Source organism: Lampetra planeri, chromosome 1 (genome assembly GCF_965212315.1).
Source record: "Lampetra planeri chromosome 1, kcLamPlan1.2.h2, whole genome shotgun sequence".
Classification (NCBI taxonomy): Eukaryota; Metazoa; Chordata; class Hyperoartia; order Petromyzontiformes; family Petromyzontidae; genus Lampetra; species Lampetra planeri.
In genome coordinates this window covers 23,122,008-23,143,564 of record NC_136107.1, presented here as the reverse complement: position 1 = coordinate 23,143,564, position 21,557 = coordinate 23,122,008, and the positions used below count along the sequence as shown (strand labels likewise).

General features: G+C 40.9%; 1 protein-coding gene across 1 annotated transcript in view; it reads left to right on the top strand.

The window, feature by feature from the left end:
- LOC144720334 (tumor necrosis factor receptor superfamily member 16-like) overlaps positions 1-21,557 on the top strand; it is a 42,648-nt gene that overhangs the window by 15,104 nt on the left and 5,987 nt on the right. The window contains exons 4-5 of the mRNA XM_078597028.1: positions 14,547-14,910; positions 17,492-17,637. Of these exons, the coding sequence (XP_078453154.1) occupies positions 14,547-14,910; positions 17,492-17,637 (510 nt within the window). The remainder of the gene's footprint in view (positions 1-14,546; positions 14,911-17,491; positions 17,638-21,557) is intronic.

Sequence of the window (21,557 nt, the reverse complement as noted above, 5' to 3'; positions counted from 1 at the left end):
ATGTTACATTTCAGATGTTTGCCCTCAGCACTTTCTATAGCTCATCAGAGGCATGTATTGTATATGCATGTGGTCACACATTGCATCATCGTGCCAGAAACACGGTATTTCTATCTTGGCTAAACACAAGTCTATCTATGTGCAATACTGGGGGAGAAGGAACAGCTGTATTTTTTAGGTCACTTTCAGGCATGACCTTCAACATAAAACAGCTCATCTGTAATAAATTTAATACAGCTTCCAAACAGCGGTGTTGATGGCAAAATGTAGAATGCATTTGTCATTCACTGCAAAGAAACTAAAGTGGCATTTCCATTAATGTTAAGATGTGAAACAGGCACGGACAGTGGAATCTCAGGCAGTTTTCACGCACTGGCTCTTATTTAAAAGTGGGCAGCTTGGACAGGGTGGATTTTTTCCCCCTTTGCCATGTTTGGCAATTCCAGGACACCAACGTATATGTCATTGATCATCATTAGATAGCTCACATCATCGCACAGCACATGTGGTCAGCTCGGAATGCACGCGTGGTTCGTGGATCTATTGCTAATGCATTGCATCTGTTTTTATCAACCTTTCTGCGACTTATAGTAGCATGCAAAAGAATAACACGATTAAAGAGAAGCGATTTCTTCAAATAGAAATCATCATATTTTCAGAGGTCAATTGCACCTGTGTGTGTGATGCTTCTTGCCTGAGCAATGGCCACCGTTCGTGGAAGAGAAGCGTGCTGAAGCTTAAGTGATGTATGGGAAATTGTGACATCCCTCCCAGGTCTTCTGTATTCTCTGTGGCAGATGTAGAAAATAGGTTCCTGCAGTTAAGCCATAAATCATTGCATTCAATTTCAATTCGTTGACTGAACACGTTGGTAAACCTGATGATATCACCGTGCCTGCTTAAAACGCAATCTTGTCTCAAAAGTAGAATGACATATTACAAAGAACATTGCGCTCGTAATTAACATTTGCTTCAGAGAGAGTGATAGGGAAGTGTAGTATGATGGGTGGGATGGGGCTTTCACACAGAAAAGAGGGGGCTACCCAAAGAAAATATGCTAGCTTCCTTCGATATTGCTCAATATTGCTTAATTGTGGCTGGCTGGCTCATTTGAATAAGTGGATCCTCAAAGGAATGAGCTGCAGGATTGAACCCTCTCTCACATACAACACAGATAAAAAAAAATCATTTTTGGTCACAGTCCAATGAAAACAACTGATGTCTCTGTTATAGATTTATATTTATGTGATGGTGTGAAACTGTAGAAAATACACACACAATTGTTGACTAATATTGGTTAATAAATAGACCCAGAAGTTATCAGTGACGACATAACATGAAATCACATCAGAGTGTAACAAACATTAATATGCATTTGTAGCTTCATGCCAGATTCATTTGTCTGCAGAACATGGGAGCATGGGAGCATATGACAAGCCGTTTTTGATCATTACTTACAAGACAATTTTCCAAATTATAAGCCTTGTGTGTTATTAAATAGTGATTTTAGCAGTTCCACTTCCCATGCGGTTACTGAAAATGCAGTACAGTATATGTACAAATTCATTCCACATTCAATCACACAAGTTGATAAAAACACAACTATTGCAGTCAACGATCTGCATATACATTCCGCTGCTGAATGAAGCCTCTGAACAACCTTTATTCATAGTTGCTGTGTTACTGCAAACATATTTTATGAATGAACAGTTAAAGGCTGCGAATAATACCCAGTGTGTGGCCAGTAGTTCAAAAAACGATTCATGATGATTTATTTCACATTTGAGGAAACTCTTTCAGTAACGTACCGTATCAAGGTTCCTTTTTACAGACTCAAACCAAACGTTAACCACAGTAACAAGCAAGAGACAAATGTGGTCGTTTTTTTTAATGAAAGAGCGTATTTAAAGTGTCCATACGTTTGACGTTTTTTATTTAAATGAAACTATTTTTTTTTGTTTAGACCAATATAAATCACAAAGTTGATTACACTGATAATTGAAATGATTTTATCAGTCAATCTCCATCGCTCATCTCAGTGTTTCCACACCCACAAGTGTGTATTTACAAGTGCGGAATTTGTCTTGGCTTTACAGAAAACATAACCATCGTAAATGCATGATATATATAACAAAGCACAGACTCGTGACACAAGGAAGCCTCCATCGTGTCTATGTCGACCAGCGCAGATGGACACCAGGACAGATGCTGTCCGTTACGTTCCATCACCTCTGTGCATGCTGCCCTGACTCCCCGACCCGAGCTGGAGTGAGGTCGATGGTTGTGCGTCGTTGCCTTCTGTTAGTATTGCTTATCAGATTACGTACAACGCTGCTTTTGATCAGGCTAATGAGCGACTAACAGCGTTGCCGTTAAATGCATACAGACAGGACCTTGAAGCCTGATTCTCTGTGCTTGCAGGGATGAGACTTCAAGCCCATTCATTGTTTGGAGTGACGTGCCCCCTGGGCAATGGTCTCTGACTCACAGATGTGCCCTTATAACTTGAGCCTCCTTGCTTGGATTGACCAGAGCTGACTGAAGAAGAGAAAGCCCTTTCACAGGATTTGCTTATAGGAGCTATCTTAAAATGATCTGAGAAACTCAATGCTGAGCCAGTCCTTTGAAAAATAGGCTTTCCATTGCCTAATAATATGCACATTTAGTATTTTGTCGTATGGGAAAAAACAGGCCACTTTTATATGCCCAGAAAATAGATTTTTAAATGGAATTTAAATAGGTTTGTTCATTCAAGAGTTCATATAGTGAACGCATGCCTTAAGAAAATCACGTAATACGAGCTGTTTTTTTATTGTCTTACCCCAAATGTTTTTCCCAATAGCTAAGACCACTCAGCTATTAAGTTTTATTTAAACATGGTCAGTTCCATCCCTCACTGTAGCCAATGAGCCCAGACCGGATAACTGGCTTGCCAGTCACACCTGAGGTGTCAAAACTATCGTGGTTCCAATTTCTTTATCTGGTCAATAACGCCGGGATTACGTCATAACTATTTGAAATGAGTGTGTTAAAAATAAGTCACTCTTATTAGCCATACAAATAAATCGGTAATATTAAAGTATTACAACCTTGCTCATTACCAACTTCTACTCTGGCCCATTGGGCTGTATTAAAATTCCATTGCAACTGGCCATATTTACCACAAAATGTAGACAATCACCAGAGGCACTGTGTTGGAATGGATGATGGAAAGTGTTTAATTTTAATCTGGGAGAAGGAAGAAGGGAGGAGGTAGAGATTGAGATCTTTATTTGACAGGTATGGGTGGAACACTGAGAAAACAAGTTTTTTTCATTCGGGTATTTGATTTTTGTGGGGCGCCTCAGGGTTTGAGTTGATGACCTCACCGAGACGTCCAGCCAGCCCTGTAAAAGGTTTTATTTCATATTACAGTAATTAAGAAATTATATCTGGCTAATGTGCTAGTTCTGATGCTCTGTCAAATCAGTTCGACACAGCGCGAGTCTAAAATTACGGACGGCAGCTCTAAGACTTCGGATGCGTTCACATCGCACCAAGATGGAAATTGAACGTCATAAATCAATACTCTTCTGAGTATTGAATTCACATTCCGATTGTTTCCATCAAATTAATACATACACCAAACGCCGATTGCCATTAAGTGACGGTGGCATCACTACAGTGCTTGTGCCAGGCTAAGTGCATCTTCAAGCCACGTGACGAGCATCTACTTGTGTATCTGGTTAGACTTTGGATAGTGACTGGCAGAGGTGGGACAAAGTCATTGTTATGCAAGTCCAAGTCGAGTCGCAAGTCATAAAATTCATGACTCGAGTCTGACTCGAGTCCAAGTCACATGACTCGAGTCCACATCTCATAGGTGGGACAAAGTCATTGTTATGCAAGTCCAAGTCGAGTCGCAAGTCATCAAATTCATGACTCGAGTCTGACTCGAGTCCAAGTCACATGACTCGAGTCCACACCTCTGGTGACTGGATATAAATACTAGTATGATACGTGAGGTGCTAGGAGGGCCCGCACCATGCCATGCTACATTTCTCTCACCAGGGTTGATGGAGACAGACAGCATCACGCACTCATTCTGCCCTGAGCCAACCTAGATTAGGTCTGGGCCAGTTTCAGACGAGACTTGCCACTTACATCTATGGCCAAATATCAAACAAAGACAAAGATCCCTCGTATAGCCTTAACAGACTTTTGGGGCAAGTGCACATGAGGGTGTGGGTGGCCAGCATTATGCCCGGCCGCCTTTGTTTCTCTAGTGGTGATGTTTACACACCGCACTAGATACTAATTTGAGGCTGAGTCGACATAGAGGAGGCCCAGGACCGGTTCAGATAATTGTCACTAGTGTTGGCCATGAGTGGAAGTCGAACTCGGGTATCCGCGTTCGCAGCACAACACGCTTGCCGCTGCTCCACCGCTCCCCACAAATTTACATATTTAAACTTTACACAAATAAACATACACATTAAAAAACGTATTTAATATCGAGATGTACTGTTTTTAATGGATTATCCTCTTATGCCAATAGTGGCTTTGATCCTAGGAATGTAGGATTTATTTGAAAATATACACAATGGTATAATTTACTGCCCATTTATACCACAACCCTCACAATTGTACACGGGTAACCGTCCACAAAATGTCGGTTATATTTTAAAACTTTTAAGTGTTAAATGTCCGGCATTAGTTTAAATAAAAATGTTGTTGTCATACACTTCACACTTATAGATAAATAAGACTATTTAGGGTAAAAGAGAGATAACATGGGACCTTTTTTTGCCAGTGTCAAAGTATGAAAAAACAATAATTTGTTTTACCCTTTCTGGAAATCAAACAACCAAATGGATACCTTTGGCAAGGAATCATGTCTGCATATTTGGTGTTTGAACATCTTAACACCTGTTTTATTGCCAGAAAGGCTAAAACCTATTCTTATTTTTTCCTACTTTGATACTGGAAAAAAGGTTCCATTTTGTAGTTGCTCACCCCGAGATATAAATTCCCTGGTAGTTTATTGTCTTTGTGCTGTTCGCCTTTTGTCGTTCTCTGGTCTGACACTGGTGAGACTAGGCCCTAAAGAAAGCTGTCTCTGGTGTAGACCAATCAGATTCAAGGACAATGCATAGATTATCAGAGCATGTTTTGTTTGCATGTTCACCACAATTATTGTGTGGTTAATGCAGACATGATTCCTTGCAAAAGGTTTCTATTTGGTGTTTGAACATATTTTAAACACCTGTTTAATTGCCAGAAAGGGTAAAACCTATTCTTATTTTTTCATTCAAGGAGAGATAGTTGTTAAGTGGGCCACAGCAGCTGAAGAATCCTGTGCAGTGATTCACAGCATGGGTTCAGGGTTGGGAGGGTGGCATTAGCGCTACCTCAGTGAAATAAAGCTGATATGATACTCCCACAGGACTTTTGTCATTGTATTTAGGTGCTGTATCCGGCAATGACAGCACATGTTCCACAATGCCCTCTTCTTCTGCTTCCCCCCCCCACCAACCCCGCATCTAGGCCCCTACAGAGACGCTTATATGGCTTTGGATAAGCGATGTACATTCCTGATGTGATTTCTTGTCAAAAGACCCGCCTCCTTCCATTGGCAGATGTTTTGCAAATCTTCCAAAGTGGATGTGACAGCTTGATACAGGGTGGTGTGTGGTGCACAAGTAGAATCCAACACACAGCCAAGGGTTAGGCGTGTGTGGAAAATAAACTGCACTCCAATTATCTCTCAAAGGGGGTCCTGGTCTAAGGAGTTAATCGACACTGTCGCAGACGTGCCATTTGCTATTTTGTATCAGGATAGAGTGGGCTTTAGGGCAGCATGCCTGTATCTAAGTCTTGGCACTCGATGAGATTTGATCTGCCAACACGTGTGCCCACTCGGTCACCTGCCAGATTGAATGTGAATACTGTGATATACTAGCCCCATAAGAGTTGTGTGCCTTTAGCTCCAATAGTGCACGTGCGTTTATGTTCGCATTAGTGGAAACAAGAGTTGATTAACAGTGGTAAGTTTTGGAATGATTTATATTGGTAAGAGTTAAGATTGATTTATACTAAACGAATTGAAATTGTGGTTCTTCACAAATGTATATTTTTGTGTAAGGTCTTACACTACAAGCCTTTAACATTATCTTACATAATTATTAGACTTAACATATTGAACCTCGAAATACATATCAAATTGGCGAGTTAATTTTTATGAACAAATGTCAACATTGACTGATTTTCATTTGCCAATATGCACTTATATTGTGGGAAATATCCTTAAGGAATGTTTAATATCGCAATTTTCTCTTGCATTTGCATGTGTCTAAAGTGTCAGGTAATTAACAGGATATATCACAAGCCTTAAGTTCAATTCCTGGTCAGGGTCAGCACAGCACACCTTACATCTGGACTTGGTAAACAGATAATGAACACCAGTTGTTAGAATGCCAACAGCAGTTTTCCTATGGAAGCATTGGTCTCTGCCATAAGAAAATGGAATCACTGGCTCTGGACAACTCGTGGATATGTTCCCTCCGTTATCAGCAGTGTACAGCACTGCTTGACTCTGTACGATCGTGTGAATATGGACGAATGCACTGCCTTGTATGTAGGTGCCATGTCCATACAGGAAATTAGCCATGGCACGAGCCGTACTACTGCCAAACTCCCTGATGCAAGCCGGCTCACTAAAGCACGCAGTTCTTCTCAATGCTGTGCTCCCACATGTCAGGCTGTGTGCCCCCTCCTGCATCCTCCCGTAACCTTCAATGCATGAGCTGACATGTGATCAGGTAGTCGCTAATAAATGCAGGTGGACAAGTTGTCATTCTAGTTTCCTAAAGCTTCGCAGAGATTTTTCTGAGACTAAAGTGGGTCCCTAAAGGGTTCCAACACGAGCGTCTTTTTTTCCATTTTAAAAGCAAATGCGCATCGATTTGTGTTGCTGTTGGTAATATAGGTTTAGATTGTGTTGGTGATCAATTGTCCTACAAGACCACAATATGAGAACAATCATCGAAAACGGCTGTTCTTTAAGCAAACTTTTATTGAGGCTCCTCATAAATATGTATAAGATCAACGATGTTTATAGATAAGAGTTTGGTCCTCAAAAGTTATATGATGTGCTTGGAAAAAAGTGGAAAATATGAAAATGCAGAACACATGGTGAGAATTTTTCGAAAATATGCATTGTGTATTTTCAGAAAACGCACAATATAAGTGTTTATTCCATTCACTCCAGACGAAATGGAATTTAAACATACGATCTTAATTATCCTATTTGCAAATGTAATAGATTCTTACCGTAACAATGGCAGCATTCTTCATTATTGCTGATTGAAGTATGGTACAAAATGTGCATATATTTCATAACCTGGATTTATTATCCAATAAATAATGGCCATAAGTAAACGTTTAAATTAAAAACTAAATATGGCACGCCTACTCACAGTAGTTATTTTCATTATTTTATTGCTGCAATATGAAGAATGCGCCAATTTGTATAAATCTTACAAAAACAAGTTCACCCTGAATTTATAACATAAAGTTCATGGCATAACAACATTGTATTGAACAGTTAAGCTTTGCTGGCCCATTTTCACTCACTGCTGGACGTTAATCAATGCGATATTTTCATGACTTCTTGATATGATTTTTAAGGTTCAGGAATTTGATTGTGTTGTATCACTCATACAGCTCATCTATACAATGGTACAATTACAGCGTGATCATCTTTGTGAAGCCCTGGCGGTTAATTTGATGGCCAGACTGTGGATAACTGCAGGAATTAAAATTACTGGGCTCACAAGTTTCAACAAAACTGTGGATGTGTTTTGGCATATGGTGACAATGAGACGAAAAATATGGGTCCTTGCGGTGGAGCATTTGAGCGGTCTCCTTTGCCCGCAAAGTATAAAAAACACCAGTTTAATAACTGTACAGCATGCCATTACAAACAGTTCTGACATTATTATTATTAAAACTTTAAAATAAATTACAACATTTTTTGTAATTTACCAGGTAAGGCCCACTGAGCTCTGTAGCTCTTTTTTTTAGAAGCCACCTGGCTATCACAAATCATAGCCCAACAAAATGGCTTGTCACGTGGAAATTTATAAGCAGCCAAATACTTTATGAACGCATGTTGATTCTAAACGTGGAGGGAGAAAGTGGTTTACCCAGAGAAAAACCCACGCGACCACGGGAAGAACATGCAATCTCAAAATATACAGGCGTCAGGGTCGGGATCGAACCAATGACCTCTTGTTAACCCGGTGAAGGTGTTAACATACCATCACGACGGCGTGGTGTAAGGGTGTGTTCGTGTAAATGCATTTGCTTGCGTATGTGCAGCTGTGTATTTACGTGGTAGATCGTAGTAGAGTCCAAGTAAGTTAAACTGTTGTATCATCACAGCTAACCTGGTTCAACCCCATACCCTGCAAAATGACTGGAAATTGTAATCGAAATCTGATGTAAATACCTAGTTAGGTGCATCAGACATCAACACCAGGAAGAACAGGTGGGAGAGTGTGGTGGTTCGCGGTCACATGTTATCATCGTGTGACATTCCAACCACAATAGGTGCCTTTTAAAAACACTATCAAGCGGTGATTTGTGTACATAGGTCTTCGTGTAAATATAGAAAGTGCTCAAAGTAGAGATGGAACTGTGTCATATACTCTATTTTGTTTTACATTGAAAACTAATTTCTTTAGAACTGCTCTTTGTGTTTAGTTTGTTGTCCTTCCCACTGATTAGCACAATTAGCTACATACAGTGCGAAAGAAGTTCAACATACAAACAGACAATCCTACACTGTGTGAACGTCATATTAAAAATAAAACGTATTAATGTAGTGATATAGTGCCAGGTCATGCCTTTATTTTTTATGATTCTAACATGAAGAGATGAGCGATTTCAATTTAACTAAACTATGAACTTAACACCACATCTTGTATAATACAGTAATGTGTTACTTCGAAGCAATCCAGTCACAATGTAGATTGTCACAATAAAGGCAGTGCCAGACATTTCCAAGTGTTCAATACATTCAACGTGTGGCACCCTATTACAAAGTCAAATAATACTGCATCCACATTTCTCATATCTGGATCTCATTGTACTCTTGAAGCTAAAAATGTCCCAGGAAAGACCAAATATAATTGTTGACAGTTTATACAGCTATATTGTGAAAGATAATAACAATAATACTGAAAACAGGTTACATTAGTCATTTAGAGATATGTATTAGAGTTATATTCTTAGGTTTTTTCGGTAAAGTCACGTAGGTAAAAAATTAAAATTAAAATTAATAAAAGTAAAATAAAAAAAATAAAAAAAATCACGACGTTTCGGAGGCAACACAAGGTTCCGTCTTCAGGTGGAACCGTCACAGCACGCTTGCTGTATCAAGTAAATGAGAGATTCCAAGAGATACTACCCCGTATATATACTGGTTGAGGGGGGGGGGGGATGGGCCAGGACAGGCCCCCTTTTATTATAATGGTAATATTATATTATTCTTTATTTTATTTTTATTTTATTTTACTTTTATTAATTTTAATTTTAATTTTTTACCTACGTGACTTTACCGAAAAAACCTAAGAATATGAATCCTTGCAGTCACGAAAGCTTCAAATCTAGAAGTATTAGAGGTAATTTAATTGCATTAATGTCCATTAGTAAAGACATGATAGTTTTGCAAATAGTAGCGCTGAAAAATAAAGATAATCGCAGGCAGTTAAATATAGTGCCATGAGCCTAATCTCCATCTTGTATTAACAAGCTTTTGGCACTGCTAGTGGCACTTGCAAAAATTGAGTGTGGTGCCATTTACATTTTTGGCTATAATTCACTGACAGACTCAACAACAAAAAAACCCATGTAAGCCAAGCCCCCCTTGTTAGTCTGCTCTGTGGCAATGTCGTAAAAGTACTTCCAGACTCTGAAGGTAAAGTGTATATTATCTGTGTAAGGGGCCAATGCTGTTACAGCGTAAGTGCGTATCATGTTTATAAGACACGATGTTTGACCTACAATAGCAGCTTGTTTTGGAGGAGCATTTGTTAGATGTGAGCTTAGATTGTTGGCCCCTCTTGTGGACCGCTTGCCCAGTGGTGCCCCTTTCATCCCAGCCTTCGAATGCTTTGGTTCCCAGTGTCACATTTCGCCACGCGAGGGTTGGCACAGCCTCACCCTGGGGCACAGACGGGACGAGAGTGGCCCATTGTGGGTGGTGCATCAGCCCAACAAGTGTCCCTGGAATGGCACATACATCTTCAGTGTGGGTGTCTGTCTGGCATGCAAATAGCGCAAGGCATTGCGACGTTGGCGGGAACAGACTAAGGGGAGGGCAGCGTGACAGATGCAAGTGCATGCCTCTTAGGATAGCTGACCAGTGGCAAAGGGTTTTTGTTGCAAACGGAAACTAGTGGTGTATGTATGTTGAACCTCTTTCGCACTGTATGTAGCCAACCATGCTAATTGGAGGGACGGGGGAAGGACAACAAACTAAACACAAAAAACAGGTCGAAAGAAATGAGTTTTCAATCTAGATTTAAAAGTGCATAGCTCCAGTGGCTTTCTAATATTGGAAGGAAGAGCGTTCCAGACGGCCGCAGAAGTGCACCTGAAAGCACTCGATGTAGTGACCGTCCTTGTTCGATGGCTAGCCAAAAACCGCTGTGTGGATGACCGGAGTTTGCGTGATGGTTTATGCTCCTTGACAAGGTATTGCGGTTCATTTGTGGCAAATATTTGGTGTGGAATGAGTGCGATCTTATAATAGCTTGTTTTGGAGGATTATTTGATGGGTGTGCTTGTTGAGGGTATGTACCTTTTAACCTGTAGACTTCGCTGCTGGATTTGTGTTTGGTGGTCAAATATTTTCCGTTTGATTCGAATATGATAAACAATTTACCAGAATTTCAGTCTATTAGTAAGCGCTACATGTCTGCTGTGTGCATTGTAAGCAGATGTTTCTCGGATATCACCATCACAATGACATCACACAATGCTACCAAATCTCAAATCCATTAATTCCATTCGCAGCACTTGACATTTATTTTACAACCTGATTTTCTTGGATGAGACATTTGCCTGCCAATGTATTTGGCATTTTATATTTTTATATTTATGAGGTCATTCACTGTACATTGTTGTACAAATACTTCATGGTCTATCTTTTTATGGACATTCCTGATGTAAAACGTAGCATTACAACATTCATCCTAAGCATATTTTACAGACTATGTTAAGATTATTAAATACCTATCTACTACATTATAATAAAATTGTATCATACACATGTACAGTAAATGTTATACCAGACCATCTCAGAATCAGAATGTTTATTTATCCTGGAGAAATCCGATGAGCTCTGCAGATTTTTTTACAGATGTCCAGTAGATGCATTTTTACAGATGCATGATGATCTGTATTATGCAAATTATATTGACTGTCTTGCAAATGTTTAATTTTATATCTGTCCCATATTTCCCTTCGTCGTTACAATTTTGACAATATTTTAATCAGCGGATCTCCACCTCTTGTTACCTTGTATTTTATAGCTTTATTTTGGTGATTTCGAAAACATATGGTTAAGCCATGTTTCTTGCGGAAGTGAGAAGTTTGCCTGATGGCTTGAATCTAAGTTGTCTTATGGTTGTTGTTGTTGTTTGACTTGCATCACACTGGGATTTTTGCACACAACGTTGTAATACGGTGTTTTTTTCTGGAAGATTTGCTTTAAGATGTTCTCTGTTCATATTTTGTTTGTTGCGGTTGCACCCGGGCTCAAGAGCCGCATGGTTCAAAGGGCTATACCAAATAAATGAAACTTGAAACTTATCCAATACTTTGCTTTTCATAAGATTATTTACACATTTCACTTTAACTTTACGTCTAGTAAACAGGGTGACTAGGATACATGACATTTCATAGGGATGTGCCCAACCCCAAGGGAACACATTCATTCATTTCCAAATCAGCCAATGCAGTTGATTTTTAAATATCAGACGTAATATCAGTCACACAATGACCTTACACTTCCAATGGCATCATTGTGCCTTTGACAGTGTTCCTTAATATTGTCAGCCAGCATGATTGAGCGGAGATTGAAGCCAATTCGACGAATGCTTGCAATTTGCCTCCTCAGTAGAAAGTGCATCACCCCACTGGGTTATACAACTGCCCAACAGGGTTAAGTTAAATTTTGCCGCTGGCGCCAGGCCATGAATCATGAGTTGTGGAGTCCTGAAGAGACGAGGTTAGAGGTGAGTGTTTAATTTAGGCTCAAGTTGAAGTTCTTCCTGCCAAGATGGAGAGTCTGCTTTACAGTGGGGCCTTTGCACACTCTTTGACATCGAACTCCCCGTGGATGACCTTCGCACACAAACGACGAACACAGAACATGTGTGTTCGTTCTATTGTGAATCTGGTCCAGTGTAAAGATGAATTAAAGTTATATGTGTGGCCATGCTGCAGTCAAGTTCCAAGCGAGTATAAGCGTACGGTGATGGCAATTTCATTATTTTCGCGATATTCTTTGGGTCTTTTGGTAAAGCCACGTAGATAAAAAAAAATCACGACATTTCGATCGCAACACAAGCAATCGTCTCTTTTTCACCTGAAGACGATTGCTTGTGTTGCGATCGAAACGTCGTTATTTAGATTTTATTATTTTTGATATCTACGTGGCTTTACCGAAAGACCCAAAGAATATGCATTTCTGAGGTCACGAAAGCTTTAAGTCAAGATTTTCGTGAGGTTTATATTATGGCAAAAACGTTTCTCTTGAGCAAGTATGTTACATGTTTATATTGTGAATGCATCAGTCCGTGGGTGATTGTGAATTTGCCTTGTATTTTCTACAGATTTTAAATTACATGCGTTAAATAATTAATACGAGTGTAAGGCAATTCATTTTTAAGAAACTGTACCAATGTGGTTTTATAAGTCATGATGTAACATCAGTATTTGTTCCAATTTAACATTTTGATCCAAAAAGTAATCTATACTTTGCCAAATTATCCTCCTATACATTATTTGAATGCGAAAACTAATAACGTGAAACCATATTTTAATACAGCACTGAGAATGTTGAAAATTACTAAACTGAAATAAAAAAAGCACAATATAATATAATTATTCAAGTCATATTAACTAAATCTCCCATCAGTATGTATTTCATGATGTGTGACCAATAATATTACAAAAGATACTAAGATATATGGAATGATGCTGTGGGGGTAATGGTTAGCACACTGGACTTGCCATCCAGAGGTCACCAGTTCGATCTGCTGGCGAAGTAGTAGAAACAATGGGGGAAACTTTCTAAAATCTCTTGGCCACCCAGCAGTATAAATGGGCACGCCACAGTTTGTCGAGCGGTAGGTCGCACGTGGTTGGGGTAAAGTGTGGCTACTCGCAACGCTTCCAAGATGTCTGGCCAGTGTGGTCGAGTTGGAAAAACACCCTCCTAGAGGGGCTATACAGCTCCGTCTCGTGGAGGCCGTTCTGCCAGCCTTGGTGCATGTATGTAGAACTTCTTTCGCACCGTACATAGCCAACAGTGCCCGTCGGAGGTGCGGTGAGCAAGCAGTTGCAAGACTGCACCTTTGCCTTTTTACTTATATCTACAGAGTATATATATATTTTTTATAAAATAATGAGCATATCCTGTGAGGCAAATCTGCTCATTTTACAATGTAAATCTTCTCCAGCAATGCTTTACCACGGTAACATTGAAATAGCGCGTAAGCCATCGCGGCAGGTTGCAGCATTCTTGTGACAGCACGAAGTCTTGCGTGAATGCAATCTGACAGCTTGTTATTTACAGCGGTGGGTTTTGCCATGAGCTGTGAAAACGGGAAGCTACAGCCGAGTGAGCTGTCACTCTGGAGCTGCGCACGATTTATTGCCGCGTGCTCTGTCACCGAGCCCTCGGCTGATCCCAGAGCCCATCAGCGGAGGAATTCCAGAGAGCTACACAGACTCCTCTCAGTGTCGTCCCGTTGTCGCACGCAACGGTTCAACCGCAGACTTCCTGCGGTGCAAAACGTGCCAGTCTGTTTTCTTTTGCTTATTGACTGCCGAGTGTTGTTGTTTTTCTTTATTTACGTGGAACCGAAGTCAAATGTGTTCCTTCCCATGATCAATTTCATTATCTTGGGTACTTTGATCTGTTTGTACCAAAAGTGAAAACTTGTTTTCTCCATGCAAGTGGTTTGGACCTACAATTTGCACAATTGCGATTATATTTTTAAATAACTTAAATGTAGAAATTTTACAATTTACATTGCATTACCTATAGGCATGTTTACGGCAATGTTACCTCAATAGTTAGCATCAGACAATTTTTCTCGAGGTAACATATCCTGAATGGAAAAACCAAGGTCTGCCTTAAGAGCTTATGCTATTTATCTGTTTATATGAATTTTCAAACAAAGCTGAATTAACAAGCAAGCTTACACTTATACGCATGTAATTTTATAATACAAAAATAACCCCCCACACCCGTGCTGTGTATTCTTCAGACAAAGATCCAGAGCAAGGTGATTCACTGCCGAGCAACCAAGATATTTTTCCAAGTGACCACGACTACATCCCGCAAGATCCCTTCCCACAAGACCCCTTTCCTGAAGACCCCATTTCAGAAAATCCATTCCCAGATGAGAGCCCTCCTGACAAAACCAATGATGACGAGGAGGACGACGACGAGGAGGAGAAGGAAGAGGAGGAAGGCTCCGAGGAGAGTGGTCACGCAGTCAATGGGACAAACGGAACGCCGTCAAACAGCCAAGAGCCGCTGGGTGACCATTCCCGCGACATCATCCCCGTCTACTGCTCCATCATGGCGGCTGTTGTGGTGGGACTGGTGGCGTACGTCGTCTTTAAGCGGTGAGGTTCGGGCCTTCTTCTCCGTGCCTCGGGCCTTCTCCTCGGTGGAAGACACTGACAATGGTGACGGGCGTGATGGCTCACGCCCACAGCCCAGTGAAATGGAGGCAGGATTAGTGGATCGTGTGCTGAGGTCATGAACACGATACACCCACACTTGCATGTACAGTGAAGTGGTAGCTGTGGAATAAGTTATCTGTGAGCGTGGGGTATCCTCTGGTTACTACAGAGTCGTACAGACACATGTTAATATTTATATTGTGCACGGTGCTTGCACGCATGTGTACATACATATGTGCATGCAGTTAGATAATTGCGTGAGATCACTCGCACGCAATTTGATTTAATGTTTTCATAAGTGTGCATTTGGCAATGGCCAGCAGTTTATTGCAAATGTGTTGCACTTGAGCAACTATTGCTGTGGGTGGCATCATGTGTTTGTGCTTTACGCACTGCCTATTATTATTGTTTACGAAAAGAAATCATTCATGAAATATCTTTTGTTGAATTTTCATGCCAGCCATTCTGCCAAAGCAAACATAATGCAGATGTTCTAAGAAAATAGAATTGCAGCATGCTGAAGTGCATTCTGCAATTCCTCTTTGGTTAGCGGACACTGGATTTTAATGAGAACAGAAAGACATAACTTGGGTGCAGTCATGTCCTTCGTGTTCCACAGTAGTAGCACTTTCTATGTTTCACCTTTCTGAGCCGAGTCACTTTGTTCCATACATCTCACAACATATAAAGCACACAGCAATTGTCAAAAGCCAAGCATATACAGGAACACACGAATCCTAGGGTGACATGATTTTGCTGTTTTTTCCTGGATTTTTCTGTTTACGCATAGTCACTTTAAGATGTTTTCTTGTTCATGTTTTTGTTTTTTGTTTGTTGCGGTTGCACGCGATTCAAGAGCCGAATGGCTCACAGGGCTATACCTAATAAATAAAACTGAAACATTACGGGTGGGGCAATTTTCAGTATAATGGTGTTTTTAGTTCACCGCCACATTAATTAAGCACCCATTTTTAGGGGCACTTTTGTAAGATTTTGCATAGATTTAATGTGATAACTTTACATTTTAAAGTTGATCAAAGACATTATCAATCACCCAGCCTAGTGATTTCCCATATCTTATCATCTGTCTACTGGACGAAAGCCTCCCCACGCTGTCGCATGCCTGCAATGCCACAATCTATCTCGCTCCTACACATTAACTGATCTCATTGTTCACGTGCAAAAGGTGCTGTGACCCGAGTGTGAATGAGAGGTGATTTGAAACATTTTCAGAGGTAGCTCAGCGATGTCCACTTCCATAGACCAGTCTCTAATCGTCATCCTCTAAGGTGTCCTCTCACCCTCATCTGCCATTCCATCACTGGGTTTGTTTATTGTCCATTGCCAATCATCCCTTCTAGCAATCTTTCCTGCCCAAGCCCACTTTCCTTTCTTGACAATTTCCAATCGAGGTTGAAAGTGTTAATGCATTAGCTTTGTTCGTCCGTCTGCCTCTAATGACATCTACCACTGAGCCACATTGTCCCCTGGCCAATATAAATCTCTTATAACGCAATTGCAATAACGTTGCATTGATGAGTTTGTTCCTTTAGTGACGTAGCTATTCAAATCATTAACCAGTGTTCACATCTGAGGTGCAATGTCAGTGACACATAATGTTGTGCTGGCTGATAATTAAATGACGGTTCATTTTAACAACATGAATTACATTTTCATTGTCTTTCCTTTAGAAATATCACAGAATAGAAAATTTATGAATAAATACAAAACCTCGTAATGTCCATGGGACCTTTGTAAATCAAATATGAAACTAAGTTTGATTGTCAACTATTTTGCTTTGGATAAAGAGAGAAAAACAAAACACACAACCCAGAAACACATGAGAAAACATCACGTGCGTTTGTTTCCTTATTGATGCACTCGCACACACTTGGTATCCGTACAGAGAAAACAATATTGTATGTCAGGAAAAAAAACAAATTGGAGTGGGTTTGCTGATCCTAAATTCCCACATGCTTTAAAAGGGCCCAATATAAATGCAGTTCACCTGGCTCAGTTGGGGTGCAAGGCTGGTACCAATCTGCAAACTCTAATGTCTGCCAGCTGTGCGGTCGCCCGTGGCAGGAATTTTGGATAGGGAAGGGTCGAGGGAGTAAGGATGAAGGGCTCTTTGAAGGAGCCAATGCAATGTAGTTCTTTTCCCGATATAGGCTTCCATTAGGAGGGGCTATGGGAGGACCACTGAGCAGATATATGAGTGGCTTAGGACCTGCCTGTGGTATAAACATGCCCTTCCCCGAGCTCCTGGTGGCATTCTCCAGTGGCGTTCAGCTTCCCTCCATTTAGACTGGATGATGCAGATCTAGTCAGGGATATCACTGCAGCATTCTCAGACCAATTTTAATTCCCTCTATATCAACTGTATTTCGGACAAACGTTCACAAACATTGAGTTGAGATTAGAAAAAAAATCACTGGGTAACTTCGGCACACCATTAGGGCACACGTTTGTCCCCTGGAACTGGCCCGGCGTTTTTATTTGACCGGTGTTTGTTTGGCAGGTGGCACAGCTGCAAGAACGTCCAGGGCAGCAAGGCGCGCGGCGAGTACAGCCAGGCGGCCGACGGGGAGAAGCAGCACCAAGACAGCGGTGTGTTTGTGGACGTGCAAAACGCACAGGAGCAACAGCAGCCTCAATCTGCAGCAGGTGAAGAAGGAGTTCATCCGATTGCTAGACGCACTTTATCCCATCCACATTCAGTGCACGTATCCATCGGATATGAGCTGTTGTGATAAAGGACAGGTGTGTTTATTGTGCCTTAAAACATATATTGATGTGTCAATTGTGTGCTATGTGTATTTAGCAGACATAAAAAAACACAGCACTCCTTGAGTGGAACGTTACATGAACTCACTATCATGTTGTGGAGCATTAGGGGCAAATTAGTAACTAAATGAATGGATCTCCGTTTTGTATCTCCAGATGTATTGATGTTTTGTTGACCAGGGTCCAGTGGCTCAGACTGAGTGATTTTGCTCATACCATTTGGCAACCCTGCCAGCATTTGTTTCCAAAGCCTGCTTCTTCTGATGAAACCCAAAAGTTTGAAACCGGCCAAGAATGCTTTAATTCAAACGGATGCTGCTCGATAATAATGCACTGTAAAGTCTATGCAACCAATAGAAAATAGACACACGTTATATTTATGTGCAGGTATGGAATAGCGGTTTATTGATATATGGGATTAGAGTAGTTTTCTCCATTGATCTGCTGAAATAGGGTGATGCAATTATCCCATTTTAATACTGCATGTGAATAATGCATTCAGATCACCGAATTTAACACTGCACCACATTTCATGTTGCTCGGGCAGTGTGTGACACCACGTCTTCACACTTTGTGTGCGTTGCCTTCGGCATGTTCCACAGGATTGTGCTGGACAAACAGACCGATGCCTTGCCTTCATGCAGTTTATCAATGTAATCAGTTCAGGCGACATTTCCATCTGTTGTGATACTACATCAATGCTATGCTTGTTATCGCACAACGTTACGCGAAGGGTATTTGTGTTGTTTCCCCGTGGCTATTTGGCATCTAATGTGTGGCATACGCTCTGCATGAGAGCTTGCTTAAGCGAGTGTGAATTGTTTAATCACGTGTCCGCGGTGCACTCGAAGCGATAGGACATCAGGATGCAATCAGTTGCACCTGGAAATGATTGAGTCAACAGGAAACTGCGTGGAGTAAGCGTTTGTCAAAGCAGACACTGCCAACAACAAACGTTAGTCGAAGATACGCACCTCATTAAAACATTACGCTAATTGGACTTTACGCGTTGGCTAAAGGGGGTTTTTGTTTGCAGGGTCACCGACCAAAGAGGCATTCGTTGGTGTTTAGCAAGCATTTGTTAGCACTTACTAAACATATGCTTGTACTTAATAAGCATTTCCCATGTGCTACTAACGATTCAGTGTTGCTCTTTTGAACATTAGGGATGTTACTGTGGTGTGACGGTTCGCACACTGGACTTGCAATTTCAATGTCGTCGATTCAATATCCCGCCACAGCAATTGAAACAATGTCCACCTATCTCACATCCCCCTTCCTCTGCCCACCCAGCAGTATAAATGGGTAGACCGCAGTTAGTCGATCCCCACTTCACATGCCATTGGGTACAGTGTGGGTACTACCAAGATGTATGTTGAACTTCGTTCGCACCATACGTAGCCTACCGTGCTAATCAGAGGTGCAGGGGGATGGACAACGAACTAAACACAAAAAGCAGTTCTTAAGAAATTCTTTGCAATCCAGATTTAAAAGTGCATAGCTCCAGTGGCTTCCCAATATCGGAAGAGCGTTCCAGATGGCCGCAGAAATACACACGAAAGCACGCGATGCGGTGACCATCGTTATTTAATGGCTAGCCAAAAGCCACCGCTGCAAGGATGAGCGGATTTCGCGTGATGGTTTATGCTCCTTGACGAGATGAGCGAGGTATTGTGGTTCATTTGTGGCAAGCACTTTGTGTGTAACGAGTGCGACCTTAGAATGTATTCCCTATGATGTAATGGTCTGGTAAGTGTGCAAGAGTAGGCCAACACACCCTATAGTGGGGCTCTCTAAAGCTCCCTTTGGTGGAAGTACTTCTGTCAGCAGCGACGTGATGAAGCTATCACAAGGCGGCACCTTCACCATTTTTAGGGGCCGTCTATAAATGACGTCACGCACCTGGGGGGGGGGGGGGTCAGACATTTGTGACGATGTGTGATGAGGGGGGGGGTGTTGGAGAAATGTGACGTCACATCAAAATGCGCAACTTTAAATAAATATAGGCAACACATTCTACTTCTTGGTTCTTTCGGTAAAGTCACGTAGAAGGGAAGTAATAAAATAATAAAAATAAAACATAATAAAATAATTCTCACGACGTTTCGGCCACAACGCAAGCAGCCGTCTTCAGGTGGAGAACAGGTCTGTCAAGTAGACAGAGTCTGAATGGCACGCTCCAGGCTTGGAGCGACTATTTATGCTGGGATGGAGGCGAAGAGCGTCTTGACAAAATTATTTGCATATCAAGAGGAATTTAGCATATTTATGGGAAATGTAGATATGCGATTAGTACTATTTGTGAAATGCATAGGAGGTTTGGCGAGGGGTTTAAAGTAATTATGCCCATGCATTATGCAGGATTAGCAGTATCAAAGGGAGGGAGTAAGGTTAGAATTAATAAAGGGGAGGAATGTTAATAATATGGCGCTGCAGCAACTAATATGCTTATTGACTATACCTTGTCATATTACACTATGTTTTATTCTACCCACTCAATTGTATAGCACACTGCTATATATTCACTATAAAATTACGATATTACCTTATACATTGTATTAAACATTACAATTTAATACTATTTATTATTATATTATATGCTATACACTATACCATAAACCGTGGCGTGAAAGGTACTAAGAGGAAGCAACAAAATATGTCAATGGGAGAGTGGTGATCGGAAGCTTTCAGCAGAGCAAAGAATCCATTCCCTGCGGAGTGCATATCAAGAGGAATTTAGCATATTTATGGGAAATGCAGATATGCGATTAGTACTACTTGTGAGATACGTAGGAGGATTGGCGAGGGGTTTAAAGTCATTATGCCCATGCATTATGCAGGATTAGCAGTATCAAAAGGGAGGGAGTAAGGTTAGAATTAATAAAGGGAAAGAATGTTAATAATATGGCGCCGCAGCAACTAATATGTTTTTAGACTATACATTGTAATATTACAATATGTATTATTCTACCCACCCAACTGTATACCACACTGCTGTATATTCACTATACAATTATGATACTATATATTACCTTATACATTGTATTAAACATTACACTTTAATACTATTTATTATTATACAATATGCTATACACTATACCATTGACCGTCGCGTGAAAGGTACTAAGAAGAAGCAACGAAATATGTCAATGGGAGAGTGGTGATAGGAAGCTTGCAGCGGAGCAAAGAATCCATTCCCTGCGGAGAATACAAGATATATAGTCAATGTCAGTGAGTGGAACGCGGTCTGAAAGTCACCGTAAACGTGGACACAATCAGTTAAGATCCGAAATGGTTTATTACGTCCTTCCAATGATTGCTAAGCCGGAATCCATCTTCTCGGTTGAAATTGTCTCTGTGTTTGTATATGTGGATCGCCTCATGAACGAATCTCTCATGGTAGCCAGATGGCTTACAGAGAACCTCTGTCTTGGAGAAGTCAATATCATGTGAACCCACTGAATTGTAACAGTGATCTGCCACGGCTGAGGTGTTTGTCCTACCGTGTTTCAAGTCTGCTTCATGTTCACGGATGCGGTCCGAGACATGTCGTTTGGTTTCTCCAATGTAACTGCTACCACAGAGGCAACTTAGTTTGTAGACGCCAGGGTACTGTATGTCTGGAACCACATCTTTTACAGACGGGACCAGATCACGGATTTTATGTACTGTGTTGAATCGGACCTGGATCTTATGTTTAATCAGGATTTTGGAGATCTTTTTTGTGACCCCAGCAATGTAGGGTAAGGTGATGGTCTTGAGAGGCTCCTCAACAGGATCCTTCTTGATGGTTGGAGTGA